We start from the raw sequence: 21,816 nt of genomic DNA on the forward strand, positions 1-21,816 counted from the left end.
AAATGGTTTTCACCTTAATGTATTCTCTGCATTGAGGTTAAAAATCTTTTTAGGTGCAGCTCCACCCACCAGCCCTCTCTAATAATTTACCTGAGCCGATCTTAGTCTGGTGCGGCTCTCTCCCTCCTCACTGGGCTCTGATAGAGCAGCAGAAGCCATTGGCTCCCACTGTTGTCAATCAAATCTAGTGACGATAGAGTCGAGGGAGGGGCTGAGCCGCACAATGTGTGTCAATAGAACAGCGAAGGTACCCCCCCCCCCCACACCGTCCCAGAAATCAGTTAGCTAGGGAGGGCACTCTAAAGGGGGAGGAGCCAGGGGCACTGGTGGGAGACCTGCAAGGAGGATCGGGGCTGCTCTGTGCAAAACCATTGCACAGAGAAGGCAAGTATGACATGTTTGTTATTTTAGAAAAATTAAACTGAACTGGACCTTTAATTTAAAATCAGGCAGACCCTTGCACTACATAGTTTATGATAAATCTAAAGGAGATTGTAAATCGTATGGTCAGCTGAAAGCCCATCATGAAAAAAAAAAAATACACTCTTGCAATGGGGCCCCCATCACTGCAACGGTTAATTACACCTTACATCTATGGGCAGAGGATTAAGGAGAGGCCTTATCTTACGTTATATAGATAAAACACAAACAAAATGCTTATTAGGTGCCTATATCTCTTCTGCAGCTTGCACTTTCAAGTGTTTTGTACACCTCTAATCATATATACGGTATATATAAAATCATTAGAATGCAGTTCTGCCCCAAATCTATTTTATACAGATAACATAAACTTTAATCAACAAAAAATAAACTTTGGTACCTGGGCTTCAACAGCCATGTCATTAAAGTCAGTGAACAAGAAGCAGGATGGTGGATCAGTCCTTGAGACAGAAGGTCTCCGGAAGGGCCCACAGAACGTCTGCCTGGAGTCTGAGTATCTCCAAGTACCACATTTTCCTGAGCTAGTATGGTACAATGAGAATCACTAGAATGCCCTTCATCTTGATCCTTTTGAGCAGACAAGGGAGAAGCTGGTGAGGCGGAAATGCATAGATCAGGAGGAACTAATCCTACAGATTCACCAGAGTGTGCAATGCAATGGCCCAACTGTCCCTGGACCTGGCATCAAACTGTTCCAGAAGGCTCATCCTGATTGGATTGCTCAGAAGGAGAGGTGGGAATCTTCCTCATCAACCTCCTCACTACGCATGTCTGCAGCATTGGCAAAGTCAGAGACTGACCCAGGAGGGGGGGACTGGAGGGGCTCACTTTTGACTTGTTATCTATGGCCTCCAAAAGAACTAAAATTATCTACTCCATAAAAATTGTTCTACATGAAGAAGTGGGAACAAGACATAGGGAAGACATTCGCTATAGAAGAATGGTCCACAATATCACAGTGTGCGTCAAAATCATATATAAATACCTCATTGATTGAAGCATATTACAAGGTTTTGCTCAGAAGGTACATGGTACAGACGAGAATAGTTTTGTTTGTCCCAGGGGCCTCTCCCTCCTGCTTTTGAGGATGCAGTTTGGAAGGCACAGTGTCCTATATATGGTGGTCCTGCCCCAAGTTTTTAAATCCGCCTTTATAATTTCATCTTCTCACTTACACAGATGAATTTAATTAAATCACCGGAACAAGCTCTTCTGGGATGCCCGGTAGAAGGCACACCTAAACAGGCAGGGAAACTTGTAGCCTTTATCTTTATGGCAGCCAGAAAAGCAATTGCCAGATCATGGAAGACACCCACGATCCCTTTCGACCTGGTAAAAAATAAGTTGTCATGGATCATGGTAAATGAATGCCTTTCGGCGATCCTACAGGACAAACGACCCCTGTTTGATAAGATCTGGGAACCCTGGATCAAATACTTGTCTGACCCCTTGTGAGATCTCAGGGATTGACCAAGTTAATCTTAGGGAGTGCACTTCCCTCTCTGATATTCTTTTCTTCTTACTTTCATTCTTTTCCTTTTCTTTTTCTGGAATTGCCTATGGTCTTGGTCTTCCCCCTTCCTCCCCCTCCTGTATGCAGAGTAGTGGAGGGACGGGAAAACCAGGGGTATTCATAGTTACCTTTTAGACTACGGAAACGTTACTCGGTTGTGTTATCATTTTATCCTTTTCTGAATTGGAGCAATACGCAGTAACAGATGTGCAGGCCTGGAAGATAATAATTCACTTTTCTGGAAAGGCACACTGTATAATTATACTGAGATATGGTATACAGTTTAAACCTAAATGTTAAAAATGTTTTGAAACTTTCAAAAAAAAACATTGAAACACAAACGAACTGAAATCCTGCCCATACAATCAAACACTGTGGCAGAAAATTGCTCCCTAGATAAGTAGGAGGAAGGCTGTGTGGCCACAGGAAGGCAGAGAAGCAGTCTGGGGCAATAGTATGAACAGAGAATACCAGGATCCTGTGTAAATAGACTACCACTATCTTCCTCGAGCCAAGTGCGGAGTTTGACCTAGCAAGTCCAATTGAGCCCTTATCCTGCCCTTGTGATCTGCCATGTGCGGTGCAGCTGTAAAGAGGGAAGGGGAAAGCTTTCTGTGCCAGGCACTCTAGGCTGCTAAACTCAGGTAGGCATCCAGAGATCGCTGGTGGTGGTCCAATGGAAATAATATAGTAGCTCCAGGTGTAAGAAACAAACCACCAGGAAAATTTAAAAAGCTGGCAGTCCTCTTACTCAATGGCTGCAATAAACTATTTACGGTAAGGTGATGAAGCCCATGCTCCACTATAGCCTAGGCATAGAAGGGCCTGCACCCTGGGATAGAATTTACGGGCCCTGCATTTACTGAAGCAGATATCTTTGTACTTTGGGCAGGATGTTACGGATTACACACATCCTGGCTTTGCCCTATAAAGTGGGCATTCACTTGAAAGGGTATTCAGGATCAGGGCTGCACCACTGGCAGACCATGGCCCTGGACATATATAAGCTCCCATGATACACAATATGCCAAGGTGAGCACCAATGCAGAATCCAGTGCCCGGCCCTGCATTTTCAACCAAGTGGGGTCTGGGTACAGTCCCCCAAAGATCAGTTGAGGAGTCGACCATTCCAGAAGCTGTAGAAGGAGATACAAAAGCTATGGTGTGGCCAGGAATCTTGATTGAAAGAGGTAAGCTAATTTTAGTAAAGAGATGTGGACTAGCAAAAAACTGAGGCTAGCTGAGAGTGGAAGGAGTTATAGAGGGATAGGTAGATGTCCCGGCAGCTTTCTTATTTCCCAGTGTCAAATCACTAAAGATTAGCTGCATATGACCATGGTTAAAGACTAAATATCCTGTGTATTGTACGACTGGGAAACACATAGTAGATTTATGTGAGGACCCAACACGAACCTGTCCTCATGAATAATTAAATATGGCTCTTTACAGGAAAGAGCAGCCAACACCGATACCCTTTTCACAGAGGATATAGCAACCCGAAACACTAATTTTCTTGTCCGAAGGACCAAGGGAGTATGCTGTAACGGTTCAAAAGAACTGTTTTTGCAATACCAACAAAAACTAAGTTCAAGTCCCAAGGGTTTAAGGGTGATCTAACTGGCGGAATAAGCCGACTTGTATAGAAACCCTGGACCAAAGAATGCGAAGCAAGCAGTCTTTGAAATAAGAACGACAAAGCCAAGACTCTGCCCTTAACAGTAGTCAAGGCCAGCTTCATTTGTACTTGTAGAAAAAAAAAAAAACAATAATTCTACCTATGTTATACTACCGAGGGTGCCACCCTTGGATTCACACCAGGAAACATAAGCCCTCCAGACTCTATAATATATGACTTTGGAAGCCGGCTTTATTAATGAAGGTAAAAATCACTGACCCGGAGAGACTACGTTTCTTCAGAATGTGGGCTTCAATGGCCAAGTCCCCCCCCGAGAGAGTAGGTCTGGATGCAATGGAAGGTTCCTGGGTCCCCCACCGCCATCTTTACGATATCTGCATACCAGGACCTTCTGGGCCGTGCTGGGGCTACAAGAATTACTGACCTTCTTTCCAGCTTGATCCTGCAAAGAAGCCGTGGCAGCAAATGAAGAGAGAAAAATGCCTAAATCTGAAAACTGACCCCATGGGGTCACCACGCATCTGTCTCGCATGCAAGTGGGTTCCTTGTCCTTGACATAAAGTTTAACCTGGACGCCAAACGATCTACGTCCGAGATCCCCCACCACTCCCCCGGGAACAACTGCTGGCAACTCAAGTAAGACAAAAACAATTCCATAGCTCAACTCACCAACCAGTCTGCTGACCAACCAAATTAACCTGTCTAACTGTCTGTTAAAAGCAGGGGTTTAGTTAGCACACATTAGCACATATAGTGCTAACTAAACCCCTGCTTTTAACAGACGGTTAGACAGGTTACTTTGGTTGGTCAGCAGACTGGTTGGTGAGTTGAACTATGGAATTGTTTTTGTCTTACATGTATATGGCCCTCCATGTGCTCCTTGCTGTGAAGGCCAGTTATAGGTGGGGGCAGTGGCCAGTTTTTTGTTGGCGACTCAAGTAGTCCGCCTGCCAATTCTCTATTCCCAGGAATAAAGACTTCCGATAGGCAAGGAACATCCTTTTCCGCCCAAGCTAGATATGGTCCACCACTCTCTGAGCTGCGTGACCCTTAGTGCCCCCCTGGCGACTGATATAGGCCACAGCTGTGGCATTGTCGGATTGGATCCTGACAGGACAATCCCGTAACCTGAATATCCAGGGTTTCAGAGCCAGACGCGCTGCCCGAATCTCTAGGATGTTGATGGGCAAGGCTCTTTCGGTTCTGAACCACTGTCCCTTTTCCAGTACTGCTCCCCAACCTGAAATGTTGGCATCTGTCTTTACCACTTTCCAGGTAACTGGTATGAAGGATCTTTCCTTCTGCAGATTCCCGGATACCGACCACCAACTGAGGCTCTGGGACTCCTCTGGGGACATAACTTTAAGCACTCTTATCAGTTACAATGTTCAATCTATGGACTAGAACCCACCCCCTCCCTCCATGTTTTGGAGATGAGGAGAGAGGAGGTGTTCTTTAGGTGTCTTCCTGTCCTAGGGAGATAATGCTGCTTGTCCACAGATTCAGTATGCTAAGTCAGCATTGTCATCCTAGGACAAGCTGCGTTATTGGCAAGATCACCAAGTATAGTTGAAAAGGTGAAACTAATGCAGTCACTTCAACCAAGAACTCCCAAGAAAAATAGGATTTTTATAACAGCTTACCTGTAAAACCCTTTTCTTGGAGTATATCACGAGACAGAGAGCCATAGTATTAACTATATGGGTTATATGGCACCTTTAGGTGATGGACACTGGCACACCCTAGACAGGAAGTTCAACTCCCCATATAACCCCTCCCCTTACCGGGAGTACCTCCGTTTTGTAGCAAAGAAATACACGTTTAACCAGAAAGAGGGGAGGGACCTCTGTGTCCCGTGATGTACTCCAAGAAAAGGATTTCACAGGTAAGCTGTTATAAAAATCCTATTTTCTTTATCGTACATCACGGGACACAGAGCCACAGTAATTACTGTATGGGATGTCCCAGAGCAATGCTATCTGAGGGGAGGCCATGGAACCCCTACCACCATCTTTACTATTTCTGCATACCAAGATCTTCTGGGCCATGCTGGGGCCACAAGAACTACCAACTTCCTTTCCTGCTTGATCCTGCGAAGAAGTCGAGGTAGCAGCAGAATAGGAGGGAATGCATAAATCAGTGAGAACTGATCCCATAGGGTCACCAACGCATCTGTTCCGCATGCGAGTGGATCCCTTGTTCTTGACACAAAGTTGTCGACTTTGTTGTTGAACCTGGACGCAAGCAGATCTACGTCCGGGACCCCTCATCTTTGGCATATAGCCAGGAAGATGTCGGGGTGAAGGGACCATTCCCCCTGGAACAACTGCTGGCGACTTAAGTAGTCCGCCTGCCAGTTCTCTACCCTAGAATGAAGATTGCCGATATGCACGGCACATGCTTTTCTGCCCAGGTTAGGTTATGGTTTACCTCTCCCTGGGCTGCCTGCCTTCTGGTGCCCCCTTGGTGATTGATATAAGCCACTGCTGTCACTGTGGCATTGTCAGATTGAATCCTGACAGGAGAATTATACAACCTGAATGTCCAGGCCTTCAGGGCTAGGTGCGCTGCCTGAATCTCTAGAATGTTGATGGGCAAGGTTCTTTCGGTTCTGGACCATTTCCCTTGGACAGACGCCTCTTCCAGGACTGCTCCCCAACCCAAAAGGCTGGCATCTGTTGTTACCACCTTCCAGGTAACTGGTAATAAGTTTTTCCCCTTCTGCAGATTCTCGGATATCCTCCACTAACTGAGGCTCCGGCGCATTTTTGGCGACAAAAGCATCATAAAATCTAGTGCTTGGACCTTCTAGTTTAAGGCAGAAGGGATATGGTTTTGCAACAGTCTCGAATGAAACTGAGCATAGGGAACTGCTTCAAGTGCAACCACCATCTTCCCAAACAACCTCATACAAAGGCGAATAGAAGGACCCTTCTTCACCCTGACCACCTGAGCCAGCTCCTTTATGCCGCTGATCTTTGCTTGAGGTAAAAACACCCTCTTCAGGACTGTATGTATAACCAGACCCAAGTACTCTAATCTTCTTAATGGCTTTAAAGAAGATTTCTCTAGACTGAGGACCCAACCTAGGTATTCCAGGTAGTTGACTGTGGTGACCATACTTTGGTCCAAGCGGGCTACTGACCGGTCTATCAATAGCAGTTCGTCTAGGTATGCTATTATCGTTATACCTTAAATCCTAAATCTGGCCAGAAGTTTTGTAAACACCCGAGGTGCAGTAGCTAGACCGAAAGGCAAGGCTACAAACTGAAAATGACGTTTTTCTACTTCGAAATGCAGATATTTCTGGTGAGCGGGGAAAAAAGGTACATGCAAGTATGCATCCTTGATTTCGATTGATGCCAGAAGTTCTCCTGTAGGATGGAGACTACTGATCGGATTGATTCCATGCAAAAAGAGCAGATATTCAAAAACTGGTTTAGATCTTTGAGATCTAGAATGGGTCTGACATCTCCATTTGTTTTTGGCACCATGAAAAGGTTTGAATAAAACCCCAACCCCTGCTCTTCCATGGAGACCACCATGATCACTTTTTGCGACAAAAGTCGATCTAAGGCTTGAAAGAGAGACTTCTTTTTCTCTGGATCTTTGAGGACATTTGACCTGAGGAAACGAGGAGACTGGAATTCTCTGAACTCTAGTCGCAACCCAGAGCTATTGTGGAGACCACCTATTTGTCTCGAAATTCCTCCTGCCAGACCCCTGAGAACTGCAGAAGTCTTCCCCCCACTCGAGCGAGCAGGGGCGCCCCTTCATAAAGAGGCATTAGCGTTCTGTCTTGTAGGTTTCCTCCCCAGGACTTCTTTTGTCGCAGGGGTTGACCCTGAGGTTTACCTCTTGAACCTGATGGTGGAGGCTGTGGCGATTGACTGGAGGCTGATGCCCCTGGCACTGGAGAAAGAGCCAGTTTAAATGAGGGATGTTTACTCTTTTTCTTAATTGGCAAAAGGGTACTTTCCCACTTGATATCTTTTGGATATATTTGTCCAAATCATCCCCAAACAGCTTTTCACCACGGAAAGGAAAACCAGCCAGGAGCTTTTTGCATGGAGCTTCGGATGATCAACTTTTTCAACCATAAGATTCTACACATATGTACCAACCCAAGTGTAAGGCGAGAGGTTTGAAGAATAGAGTCTCTGCGTCAATTGCAAAACACAAAGCCGCTGGCAGCTCGGCTAAATCCTGGGCCTGCTGTTCAGGAAAAATCTTGAACACCCGTTTCAAATGGTCTCTCGAGGATTGACATAACCCAATTGCCGCCACTGCAGGTTGAGCCAATGAACCTGCCAAGGAAAAAATGTTTAACAGGAATTCCAATTTTTTATCAGTTGGATCCCTAAGAAGGGGACATAATGTGTTTTCTTCCACTCTGTGAAGATGCGATTAAAGCCGTTAATCTTTCCTCCAATCCAATCATGGCTGAGGAAAAAACCTCCTCAGTAATATAGACAGGGGCTGAACTGTCGGAAGCAATTACAACCCCTGATGACCCCGATGGTTCACTCTGACCAGTCTCCCTAGGCCTTTTAGGGGGGATGGTGTTGTAGAAGGAGGGTCCTTAGAGCCTGAGGGCGACACCTTTGTGCCCTTGTCTTTTGAGGTATTTGTACCTCTCCCTCTGGTTATAGTGCCAAGCATAGTACTACCAAAAAAAATGCACCCACTGCTGAGCAAATAGTCCAGCAACAGTTGCTGCTATTAATGCTCAGCCTGATGCTAAATAAATGTGCCCTAGGAATGCCTGTGTCACCAACACTCACATGCCCCCATCTGCTCTGTGTCCCTCCGTCAGCTGAATGCATCTGAAAAAAGTTGCACTTTATAGCAGACACAGCCCTGCGTTTGTGAACGTCTGAGGCACGTCAACGCTGCGCTAAGCCCAGCCCCCCTTTCTCCGACTTCCCACCACACCCCCCCGCTTTTATTTAACCGCATGTGGAGGAGGGCTGGGGTGGAAGAGGGGAGGTGAGCTTAATGGACAGACAACCGCCGTAATGGCGGCGGCAGGGGGAGCGGCGCGGCATACCGCCGACTGGCCCATGCTCCTTCTGCTTCCTGGAGAGAAGAGGTACCTCTGTCCAAGTAGGGGACATTTGAAAGAAAAAAAAAACCCTTCCCACGTCTTACCTGAGGCTTGGGTTGGAGGAAGCGTGCAGCTTGTATGGACACACTGCGAGACTGACAAGCATGGAACAGGTATGTGCTCTTGACAGCCCCCGGTGGTGATTTTAGGCATGACAACATTTATTTAAAGAAGAAAACCCACAAGAATTAGAAAAATTCCTTAGGAATCTCCCTTAACTTCTCTAACTGGAGGGTTCTGTGGTAAAACCAGACAGACTCAATCTTCAACACTTACGGTGGACGCCGTTAAAAAAACCTTCAGGGACCAGGGCCCCTTTTTATCGGGGGTTCCACACCCCTGGACCTGTAAAGCACCCCGCCAGGAAATATGGCTGAAAAAACCAAAGCACTGGATCCCGGGGTCCAGATCTCTAAAAACAGAAGCGTTACAGGCAAACCATTCAATTCGGCCTGAAAAGACACTCTGAATGGATCCGGTTTCATGGCTTGCCCCAGCAAAGATTTCTCCAGCGGAGCTCAGCACAGCACAGCACATCTTTACTTGTGATCAACACCTAAGACACTGGCGAAAAAACTGAGGTACTGCGGGGTAAGGGGAGGGGTTATATGGGGAGTTGAACTTCCTGTCTAGGGTGTGCCAGTGTCCATCACCTGAAGGTGCCATATGATCCATACAGTAACTACTGTGGCTCTGGGTCCCGTGATGTACGATAAAGAAAAATATACATTTCATTTTTTGTTTGGGGGTTTAGAAACACTTTAAGAACTGTAGTTGCAATTGTCTGTCTTTAATTACAGACTCCCCACTTTTTTGCAGAAATTAGAAAGCTAAGTGGGGGGTCCATTAGAGACAGAATATAAAATCAGAAGTACAGTATCTCACAAAAGTGAGTACACCCCTCACATTTTTGTAAATATTTTATTATGTCTTTTTATGTGACAACACTGAAGAAAGGACACTTTGCTACAATGTAAAGTAGTAAGTGTATAGCTTGTATAACAGTGTAAATTTGCTGCCCCCTCAAAATAACCCAACATATAGCCATTAACTTTAAACCACTGGCAACAACAGTGAGTACACCCGTAAGTGAAAATGTCCAAATTGGGCCCAATTAGCCATTTTCCCTCCCCGGTGTCATGTGACTCGTTAGCATTACAAGGTCTCATGTGTAAATGGGGAGCAGGTGTGTTAAAGTTGGTGTTATCGCTCTCTCTCATACTGGTCACTGGAAGTTCAACATGGCACCTCATGGCAAAGAACTCTCTGATGATCTGAAAGAAAGAATTGTTATAGCCTAGGCTATAAGAAGATTGCCAAGACCCTAAAACTGAGCTGCAGCATGGTGGCCAAAACCATACAGCGGTTTAGCAGAACAGGTTCCACTCAGAACAGCCCGCAAACAGTTTGCTGAAGACAAGCAGACTAAGGACATGGATTACCAAAACCTGTCCTGTTAAGACCAAGATAAACTTATTTGGTTCAGATGGTGTCAAGCGTGTGTGGTGGCAACCAGGTGAGAAGTACAAAGACAAGTGTGTCTTGCCTATAATCAAGCATGGTGGTGGGAGTGTCATGGTCTGGGGCTGTATGAGTGCTGCCGGCACTAAGGAGCTACAGTTTATTGAGAGAACTATGAATGCCAACATGTACTGTGACATACTGAAGCAGAGCATGATCACCTCCCTTCGGAGACTGGGCCACAGGGCAGTATTCCAACATGATAACGACCCCAAACACACCTCCAAGATGACCACTGCCTTGCTAAAGAAGCTGAGGGTAAAGGTGATGGATTGGCCAAGCATGTCTCCAGACCTAAACCCTATTGAGCATCTGTGGGATATCCTCAAATGGACAGTGGAGGAGCGCAAGGTTTCTAACATCCACCAGCTCCGTGATGTCGTTATGGAGGAGTGGAAGAGGACTCCCGTGGCATCCTGTGAAGCTCTGGTGAATTATATGCCCAAGAGGCTTAAGGCATTGCTGGAAAATAATGGTGGCCACACAATATTGACACTTTGGGCCCAATTTGGACATTTTCACTTAGGGGTGTACCCACTTTTGTTGCCAGCGCTTTAGACATTAATGGCTGTGTGTTGAGTTATTTTATGGGGACAGCAAATTTACACTGTTATACAAGATGTACACTGACTATTTTACATTGTAGCAAAGTGGCATTTCTTCAGTGCTGTCACATGAAAAGATATATTAAAATATTTACAAAAATGTGAGGGGTGTACTCACTTTTGTGACATACTGTATTTGCAAGCTATGATATTGGTCATTGCTTCATTGTGATTATGACACCTTCCTGCAAACACCTCAAAGGGGTTAACAAGTGAGTGTGGCAAGGAATGAGGCTTCCTGATGATCGCGGATGTGCTGCACAGCTGTGTTCCGGTGTAGAGATGCTGACACCACTGTGCGTCATAAGCCCGGCACACGTGTCAATGTGTATGTGACTTGCATTTTCCATACACTTAGCGGATAAGCCGCAACTGGTAGACTGTATCATTAACCCTGTGTATGTCAAATCACTGCACACAGGACAAAATATAATCAGAGAACCAAACGCTAGTGACTTTTCTTTTCTAATAAGCCTTTACTTACATCACATGGTCTCCTAGGTCTGTTTTATTTAAACGCAGGACAAATTGATCTGCAAAAATTTTATACACAAACTTTATGCTTCCCAAATCAATTTCTCCTGCTTTTAAATGTACATGCATTTACAAACATTTAAACATTTAGAGTTTCTAATCTTGCCCTGGACGCACAGATTTCAGTTTTTTCTAAACCTAATTAAACTGAATGCAGCTAAACGCAAGTAAATGCATATTATACCAACAGTTCCATTCCTTTATATACTGTACTTTTAGAAATGTCCTATAAATGCATATAATTGCATGCCTGTGTAAATGAGGCCTAAAAGAGTACAGGACAGTCTTTATATGAACCAAGGACAGGTATAAGCAAAGATAAGCTGAGCATGTTGAACATGAGGGCTATTTCACAACCCAGTTTTTCTTTTTTGCATTCTGGGCAGAGTACCACCCCAGTCTGCCAGATTTAGTTCCAGAGAGACCATATTTTGGTCAGATAACCCATTTCCAACAGACTGTGACCCCCCCCCCCCCTCCACGAGCCCCAAAACATTTCTTTAAAAAAAAAGCTACAGCCGTTGAGTAGAAAAGCCTGTCTCATGTCAGCAAGCTGTAGAGAAGGACCCTGGGTCATGATGGAGAAGCAGTGGTCTCCTTGTAGAGTTCCAACATGCCCCTTGCTGAGTCAGAACCAGAGTTTTCCAAAAAAAAATATAACCCACAGCCATGGAGCAGAAAAACCTGTCCCCTGCCAGCATGTTGTAGTGAAGGACCCTTGCTCTCTGTGGGGAAGCAGTGGTCTCCTTCTAGAGGTTCAACACACCTCTTGCCGAGTCCAAGCTAGAACTTTCCAAAAAATAAGCCACAGCTGTGGATTAGAAAAGCATGTCCCCTGCCAGCATGCTGTAACGAAGGACCCTTGTTCTCTGTGGGAAAGCAGTGATCTCTTTGCAGAGGTCTAATACGCCCCTTGCTGAGTCAGAGTGAGTGCTTTTCAAAAAATAAGCTACAGCCGTGGAGTAGAGAAGCCACCCCCCTGCCAGCACACTGCAGTAGAGGACCCTTGCTTTCTGTGGGAAAGCAGTGGTCTTGCAGAGGTCCAGTATGCCCCTTGCTGAGTCAGAGTCAGTGCGTTTAAAAAAATAAGCTACAGCCATGGAGTAGGAAAGCCTGTCCCTTGCCAGCATGCTGTAGGGAAGGACTCCTGCTCTGTGTGGGGAAACCATGTTCTTCTTTTAGAGGTTCAACATGCCTCTCAAGTCAGAGCTAGAGCTTCCCAAAAAAAAAAGCCACAGCTGTGGTATAGAAAAACCTGTCTCCTCCCAGCATGCTGTAGCGAAGGACCATTGCTCTCTGTGGGAAAGGAGTGATCTTCTTGCAGAGGTCTAACTTGTCCCTTGCTGAGTCAGTGTCAGTGCTTTTCAAAAAATAAGCTACAGCCATGGAGTAGAACAGACTGTCCCCTGCCAGTATTCTGTAGTGATGGCCCCTTCTCTCTGTGGGGAAGAAGTGGTCTCCCACCTTGCCGGAGTTCTCTGATTAGTGGTAAGTATGAGCTTTTCTTATTGCAGAGCTCTGGCTCATTAGGGAGCATGGTGGACCTCTGCAATGAGAGCACTGCTTCCTACTTCCCCACAAGGGTCCTACTCTGCATCTGCTGGCATTGGATAAGCCTGTCTACTCAGGCTGTGGCTGCTTTATAAAGAAAATGAAGACTTTAAACTTCTGAGGGTTTTTTTTTTTTTTTTAGAACCTCCTCCCAGTATGCAGCACTTGGGCCTGAGCAGTAAATTGCCAGGTCCAAACACTGGCATGATACAGAGCTTACATAGGATTTGGACTCAGAGCTACGATGAAGCAGGGAAGGTAAATGTTATTGGATGAGGGATTTCTTTTTACAAGAGAAACTGAATGGGCCTAAGTGACACAGTTTTTCTTTAAGGTGCCTTTTCTATACATCTTCCTATTGTACAGGGATTTTAAAGGGATTTTTTTAACCTTTGATGAGAGAAACATGGAGGCTGCCATTGATGACTTCTTATTTGTGAAAGCAGGAACACAAACACAGTTTGACTTAAAATACCTAACAAATGTTGTGTCTACTATCTTGTGTGCCACAAACAATACCTTTATGTTGTGATGGTCCAGGTTGGCATGCTTGGCTCTTCAGTGTCCGCCGTTGCGCACTAGTGTCCAGCAAGACATCACGTGTCAGTCTGGAGATCTGGAGACAGAGATGTGTTAAAAGGTTTAGGTAAAGACCTGTACAACCACATACCCCTGACCAGTTTAGTGTTAGTGAATCCTATAAGGTGTCACATGGCCTCTATTTAATCTTCAACTGCCATGATGCTGCACATGAGATCAATTATGACATCAGCCATTGGATGGTCTGACAGTTTGGTTGAGAGCACAACCAATGGGAGTGTTACATTCCCGACATGTGCCGGAAATGAAACTGATAAAGCAGATGAAACTATGTGCCGGGATGTCCTTGGCAACACGCGTTGGTACCGCCCTATCTCTAAAACATTGATAACTAATTTCAACAATGAATATTATAGTTTAATTTTCGAGGCCTACCAATCTGGCATCATCGACTCCAGTACATGGAGTTATTTAAATGTTAGGGATCCAAAAATCCCTACCTTCTATTCTTTACCAAAAGTGCACAAATCAGTGGAGAAGCCACCTGGACGACCTATCATCTCTGGTTGCCAAAGCTTAACAGAGAATGCTAGTGCCCTGGTGGATAAATATCTAATACCCCATGTAACTGCCCCTTTTTCTTATGTTCAGGACACTATTGACCTGCTGCCTCACATAGATGGAAAACATGTCCCTCCCAATACTTGGTTGGTGGCCCTAGATGTTGAGTGTTTATATAACTCAATTCCACACACTAAAGGTATTGAAGTAATTCGTACTCATCTTCAGGAGCGGGGATCATCTTTTGACAGCTACAGCTGGTTTGTCCTTCGGCTGCTTGAGTTCATCTTGACTAGAAACGTGTTTCTGTTCGGTTCCTCCCACTTCCTCCAGGTACAGGGGGTAGCTATGGGGACTAAATGTGCCCCTTCCTATGCCAACCTGTACCTGGGGGGGTCGGAGAGGGACTTATTCTCCCAAGAATCCATATCAGAACTGCTTTCACACATTGTAGCCTGGTATAGGTATATTGATGATGTTTTCATTTTATGGTCTGGTAGTCGAGATGAACTCTCTTGGCTGATGGACTTACTGGCTGTAAATGCTTATAATTTAAGTTTTACAATGGAATGCAATCAATCCAAAATAAGTTTTCTGGACTTGCAAATACATATAGGTAAGGATGGTGTTTTGCATTCATCCTTGTATCGCAAGCCCTCTTCGGGCAACGCGATCTTACATGCGGCTAGTGCACATCCCCAGCCTCTACTAGACAGCATACCCTACAGTCAATTTTTGAGACTTAGAAGGAACTGTACTCAGGATTCGGATTTTCATTTGGCAGCTAACGATTTGTATGATAGACTCCGTTTGCGGGGATACAGTCGTTCCCTGCTGAAGAGGTCCTTTAATAGAGTTATTAAACGAAACAGACACGATCTCATTCATTCAATCAAATCTGTGAAACCAAACCCGTCTGTTAGGATTATTACTCAATTTTCTAAACAAATGAGAGGTATCCTTCGGAAATATTGGCCACTTTTAACGGCCGACAACACTATTAAAAATTCTTGAAACCATACCCTGAAATCACTTATAGACGTGCTCCATCCATGAGGGATCTTTTATTTCACAGTCACCATATGATTCGAGGTCCCATGGATCGTTCCAACGTGGGTACCTTCCCATGTGGGGCATGTGATTTTTGCCCTTTCATTCATAATTCTAGGCATACTATTCTCCCCAATGGCAGGATTCATTGTTTGAGACATAGAGATACCTGTAAGACAATTGGAGTAGTATATCTAGAATCGTGTCTATGTGGCTGTTTCTATGTGGGGAAGACCAAGCGTCCATTTCTTAAACGCATTAAGAACCATATCGCACCCCTATACAAACATCTAACCACCACTGCTTTGAATAGACATATTGCGATGGAACATAATTATGTTGTTTGATTTGCTGCCCTCAAGCATGTCCCCCAACATGCTCGAGGTGGCAATATCGATAATGTTTTGCTTCAAATAGAGACTAGATGGATATACATGTTGGACGCTGTAAAATTCCCTGGTTTAAATTAATATATTAGCTTTAAATTTTTTCTCTAAAATGGGACATTTGTTTGTCTTCATTAATTTTGGTTCTGTTTTTGTCCAACTGGTCTATCCGTCGTATGCCTCCTTACTGCCTGACTGTTTTTGATCATTCGGGCCCTCAGAGTTTTGTTTTCGATCTCGCCCTCATTCCCTGCCTCCATCCTGTACCCACTGCTACCGTCTCTAGAAGTGGGGACTCTTTTTGTATGCTAAGATGATGAACTATCTGTGTCATGTTTGTTCTAGTCTTATTTTCCATTTTATTTGTATTTCTATTAGGGTGTATTGACATTTTGTATTTATTGCTGATTGGAATGTTCTTTGTTATGATGATTACTATCTATGTATAACCATATGAAATCTAATACAACATGTCTATTACCATACCATTGTATTATTGTTTTTGTTTTCTTTAAAAAAAATTTTTTTCTCAATTTAATTCATATTTTTCAATTATTGTGGGCGTCCTGTCCAATCGGTCATCCTCTGGTGGTCATGGTAACAACATATGTCCACTGGACTGGCTGTTCTATCTGTATCCCTCTGCCTTTGGCTATCCTGGCTCCCTCTCCTGGTCTGCCTGGTTGGTTCAGGTATGTGGGGTGGTTGTACCTCCATGCCATCAGAGAATTTATCCCACTACAGCCTTTGGCTGCATGGACACCCAAGGGCTGACCTTTAGTCAGCCCGCCCCTTCGGCCGGGACCCTCGCAGTTATTCCTAGTCAACCCATTTGCCTCCTTTCCCCCTCTATCTTTGGACGGCGGTGACGGCTTCGATCTTCCCTCCCTCTTTCCTCTGATAGGTCCGAGGCCCATATCACATCTATTCAGACCGCATCACTGGTAAATAGTACCACGTGATGCGGCTGACGCTCGGTCTTCTGGGTAGCGTAGGCCGTTGGCTTCGGCTACCTCGCATGCGTCCCGTCCGCCTTTTGTCCGCTCCCGATTGGCTGATTAATTCATGCTGATCGGGTGGGGGACTTATAAGGCTGCCACATCCTCTCATTCTTTTACTCACCTGTTGTGGGATAAGTGCGGTGGTCAGGCGATATCTGATTAAGGTAAAACCATTGATCTTCCTTTGTTTCCTTCACCTTTTATGGGGGAACTTTTATTCCTTTTACCGCTGTTCAACTATATAACGCTGGGAAATCTCCATGCTGACATTATACCTTTTTGCATTGGATTCCTATATGGATTACCAAGTTTACTGGTGCTATTTGGAGGATATCTTGCGGAGGTTCCTATGCTCAGCCTTTATAATGGCGGAATCTCATGTCTAGTGTGCACTCTGTCATCATTGATGTATGCACCTTTGGTAAGCATCCACAATTAATTAGCCATTTAATCAGTTCACTTTCCATTATGAGCGCCTGTCACCTACAAGTTCAGCATTTAAAGCACCAAGGTTATCCCATTGATACTATCATCTGTATTACTTTTTAGCTCCTTTGGCTATATACATATTTTGTGAACTCTACATCCAAGCATTGTGTCTTGATTCATCTCGTGCATCATTGGGTGTTTCTTCTATGTGTAATTAGGGTATGTAATCGAGGCTTAGCCCCCATTATTAATTAATGATGAGTTGAATATTTATATGCCAATTTCTAATTTCCTTAGGCACCTTAATGGGTCCCCTGTAGCCAAATACAGGGTTGGGTGTGATTACTGTTCTCAGTGGCTTGGTGGTGTCTACCTTGTATCCTGGGATTCCGACACAGTATGTCCTGGATGTGGGGGCTGAAGGGTGGGGGATACAGCCTGGATAAGATCTTGACCGTTTTGTGACATGACTGTTCACCTCTAATATATTATATCATGTGGATTTAATTAATTAATATACTCCTTTTTCTTTTCAGTGATTTTACTTTCTGCTTTAATCTGTATATTCCCCTGATGAAGCCAATGTTTTGGCGAAACTAGTTGGGATAAATTGACCAGCGATCACCTTTCAACGTCTGTGGCGACGGTCATTATTTGGAATTGTATCATGCTTCTCCTGTTTTGATCTTTTTTCTATGTACCATGTATATGTATGAATTATATATACTTTTTAGCTTTTGATATTAATAAAAAATATAAATTTTAAACTAATTTTGTTCTAATTTTTTCAAGGCACCGTGATAATCCCACTTCTCCCTGCCTTCAATTGATTACTTTTCTAGGGATGAGGTGCCGTATCTACTAGGACATTCCTCCTATCACTTGTCCTGATAAAGCAGAAGTAAACCCATTTATTTAAGTATGGGTTTGTCAGCAGGTACTTAGCTAATGAGCCTCAGGAAGTGTCAAACCTGCTCAGCGATCCAAAACAGAAGATTAGAGCTACTGCTAAGGTCCCCCCCAAAGCTGTGTCTTGTCTACTTCATGCAGGCCAAAAGCAGCAATTTCAAATATATTTAAAGAGAACATATACAGTGGGGAAAATAATGATTTGATCCCCTGCAGATTTTGTAAGTTTGTCCACTTACAAAGAAATGAATGGTCTTTAATTTGTATCATAGGTGTATTTTAAATATAAGAGACAGAATATCAACCAAAAATCCAGAAAAAACACATGATACAAATGTTATACATTCAGTACATTCAGTTGCAGTTCAGTAAAATAAGTATTTGATCCCCAAGCAAAACATGACTTAGTACTTGGTGAAGAGACCCTTGTTGGCAAGCACAAAGGTAAGACGTTTCTTGTAGTTGATTATCAGGTTTGCACACATCTCAGGAGATATTTTTGTCCACTCTTCTTTACAGACTTTCTCAAAATCCTTAAGGTTTCTTGGCTGTTGCGTGGCAACTCGAAGTTTCAGCTCCCTCCATACATTTTCTAAAGGATTAAGGTCTGGAGACTGACTAGGCCACTCCATGACCTTAATGTGCTTCTTCTTGAGGCACTCCCTTGTTGCCGTGGCTGTATGTTTTGGGTCATTGTCATGCTGAAAGCGGAGGTCCACCCACCGCTGTAAAAATTAAAAGCCAGCAGCTAAACATACTGTAGCTGCTGACTTTTAATAGGACACTTACCTGTCCTGGAGTCCAGTGATGTTGGCACCGCAGTGGTTGCTTCCATCAGCTATCGGGTGCTGCCACCACCATAGCCAGTAAGGGAACTCAGAAGTGAAGCATTCATGGCAGGTCCCTACTGCGCATGGGTGAGGAACCCGCTGCGCTCTCCTACTGGCCCGGCGGCGGGGGGAAGGAGGAGGGAGGCGAGCGGTGACGTCAAACGGCTGAGACTCCCGGAAGTGAGGGCAGGATACCTGTATCCGGACCCCCCCCTCCCCGAAAGGTGCCAAATGTGGCTCCGGAGGGGGGAAGGAGACAAATGAGCGTAAGTTCCTCTGTAATCACACAGATGTCTCACAAGATCACAGGCAGCCCTCCCTCTTCTACAGTAGGTGATCTGAATCAGAAAAGTTGGCAGAAGTCGAGGAGCAGAGTGTTCTACACCTTGCTGCAGCCCACTAATGGTGTGAAATTCGAACGAAAAATCTTTTGAAATTCGACCCATGTATGGCCAGTCTCAGGCAGGCCATACATGGGTCGAATTTCGAAAGAATTTTCTTTTGAAAATCTTATCTAAGAATTTTCGTTCATATTTCGCACCATTAGTGGGCTGCAGCAACAGCCGATTTTCGCGCGGCCATCGAATGTGAGTAATCGGACACGTTGGAAATTTTTTGAAAACGAGCGATTTTCTAATCAATAATGGGAGAATCGCGCGAGAAATGTAATCGAAAAAGAAATGCGCATGTGCAAGAAAAGAAAATTCCCAGAAAGAAAAGAAGATTCCCAGCGACGAAAATTCTTTTCTGTAGCAACATGAGGTAAAATTGAAGGCTTGGTTGGTCGAATTTCGAAATCAATGGTGGCACCATCGGATCACAAAATGCAAGAATTTTCTGATTTTCAAAAGAAAATTCTTTCAAAATTCGACCATGTATGGTGAGCCTTAAAGCCGGAATACACGGTTATAAAATCAGCCGATCGCTCGACAGCCGACCAATGAAACAGCATTCGTTCGTCGAAATCGTTGCCAACATTGACCCATCTAAAAAAGTTGTTAAAAGAGCAATCAATTCAATACGTAGTGTTGAAGTGTCACGCACAAGTGGAAGTGATGTAGTGTGCATGTGACCTTGTAGCCACACCTTTCCACCCAGCACGAACGTTCCTACGCAATCTGTTGAAGTGACCGGCATCGGAACCAAAATATCCGTGGATTTCGTAGTGGAAGCATCTATGTGCGTTCATAGTGTATGTTCAGCGTTTGTGTGTTCACGAACGTGTATATATATATATATATATATATATATATATATATATATATATATATATATAGTGGGGCAAAAAAGTATTTAGTCAGCCACCAATTGTGCAAGTTCTCCCACTTAAAAAGATGAGAGAGGCCTGTAATTGTCATCATAGGTATACCTCAACTATGAGAGACAAAATGTGGAAACAAATCCAGACAATCACATTGTCTGATTTTTGAAAGAATTTATTTGCAAGTTATGGTGGAAAATAAGTATTTGGTCAATATCAAAAGTTTATCTCAATACTTTGTTATATATCCTTTGTTGGCAGTGACAGAGGTCAAATGTTTTCTGTAAGTCTTCACAAGGTTGTCACACACTGTTGCTGGTATGTTGGCCCATTCCTCCATGCAGATCTCCTCTAGAGCAGTGATGTTTTGGGGCTGTCGCTGGGCAACACAGACTTTCAACTCCCTCCAAAGGTTTTCTATGGAGTTGAGATCTGGAGACTGGCTAGGCCACTCCATGACCTTGAAATGCTTCTTATGAAGCTACTCCTTCATTGCCCGGGCAGTGTGTTTGGGATCATTGTCATGCTGAAAGACCCAGCCACGTTTCATCTTCAATGCCCTTGCTGATGGGAGGAGGTTTGCACTCAAAATCTCACGATACATGGCCCCATTCATTCTTTCATGTACACGGATCAGTTGTCCTGTTCCCTTTGCAGAGAAACAGCCCCAAAGCATGATGTTGCCACCCCCATGCTTCACAGTAGGTGTGGTGTTCTTTGGTTGCAACTCAGCATTCTCTCTCCTCCAAACACGACGAGTTGTGTTTCTACCAAACAGTTCTACTTTGGTTTCATCTGACCATATGACATTCTCCCAATCCTCTTCTGGATCATCCAAATGCTCTCTAGAAAACCTCAGGGGGGCCCGGACATGTACTGGCTTAAGCAGGGGGACACGTTTGGCACTGCAGGATCTGAGTCCCTGGCGGCCTAGTGTGTTACTGAAGGTAGCCTTTGTTACATTGGGCCCAGCTCTCTGCAGGTCATTCTCTAGGTCCCCCCGTGTGGTTCTGGGATTTTTGCTCACCGTTCTTGCGATCATTTTGACCCCACGGGGTGAGATCTTGCGTGGAACCCCAGATCGAGGGAGATTATCAGTGGTCTTGTATGTCTTCCATTTTCTAATTATTGCTCCCACAGTTGATTTCAAGTTCAAACAGGTGCCATTAATACAGGTAATGAGTGGAGGACAGAGGAGCCTCTTAAAGAAGAAGATACAGGTCTGTGAGAGCCAGAAATCTTGCTTGTTTGTAGGTGACCAAATACTTATTTTCCACCATAATTTGCAAATAAATTCTTTCAAAAATCAGACAATGTGATTGTCTGGATTTGTTTCCACATTTTGTCTCTCATAGTTGAGATATACCTATGATGATAATTACAGGCCTCTCTGATATTTTTAGGTGGGAGAACTTGCACAATTGGTGGCTGACTAAATACTTTTTTGCCCCACTGTACATATACATAGACTACATGCAATTATAATAATTTAAAAAATAATACACAATACGAGAATTGTTAAAGTTTTTTTTTTTAATAAATATTTTTTTTTTATATTCTATACTTTTGCTCACATTTCTTTGTTCGTGTTTATTTGGAACTTTTCATTCGTGTTTATGAAACATCATTCTTGAACACTGCTTCCGTGTCTTTGACTATTTCCGCTCATGCGTGCTAATGTTCGGAGATTTTTTACTGACTGTCACACCAAAGAATAGAATATCGTTCCTTATCAAATGATACCACACAATTTTTCCATTTTTTCAATCACACTTTTTCATTCACAATATTGATATTGGGTATTACTTGTTGGGCATCAACGAGTAGAAAATCGGTTGACCGTTCGCCGATATTCTTATCGTGTATTCCTGCTATTAGTCTGCAGGAATATTCTCCATTGTCTCACATATGAGCCCAGGTTCACACTGAGCTGCGGGAATG

General features: G+C 44.1%; 1 protein-coding gene across 1 annotated transcript in view; it reads right to left on the reverse strand.

Moving 5' to 3' along the window:
• Nucleotides 1-21,816, reverse strand: part of LOC141148803 (dynein axonemal assembly factor 8-like) — a 218,919-nt gene that overhangs the window by 45,065 nt on the left and 152,038 nt on the right. Inside the window, exon 27 of the mRNA XM_073636564.1 lies at nucleotides 13,428-13,524. Coding sequence (XP_073492665.1) covers nucleotides 13,428-13,524 — 97 coding nt within the window. The remainder of the gene's footprint in view (nucleotides 1-13,427; nucleotides 13,525-21,816) is intronic.

The sequence above is a fragment of the Aquarana catesbeiana genome, linkage group LG06 (genome assembly GCF_042186555.1).
Source record: "Aquarana catesbeiana isolate 2022-GZ linkage group LG06, ASM4218655v1, whole genome shotgun sequence".
Taxonomy (NCBI): Eukaryota; Metazoa; Chordata; class Amphibia; order Anura; family Ranidae; genus Aquarana; species Aquarana catesbeiana.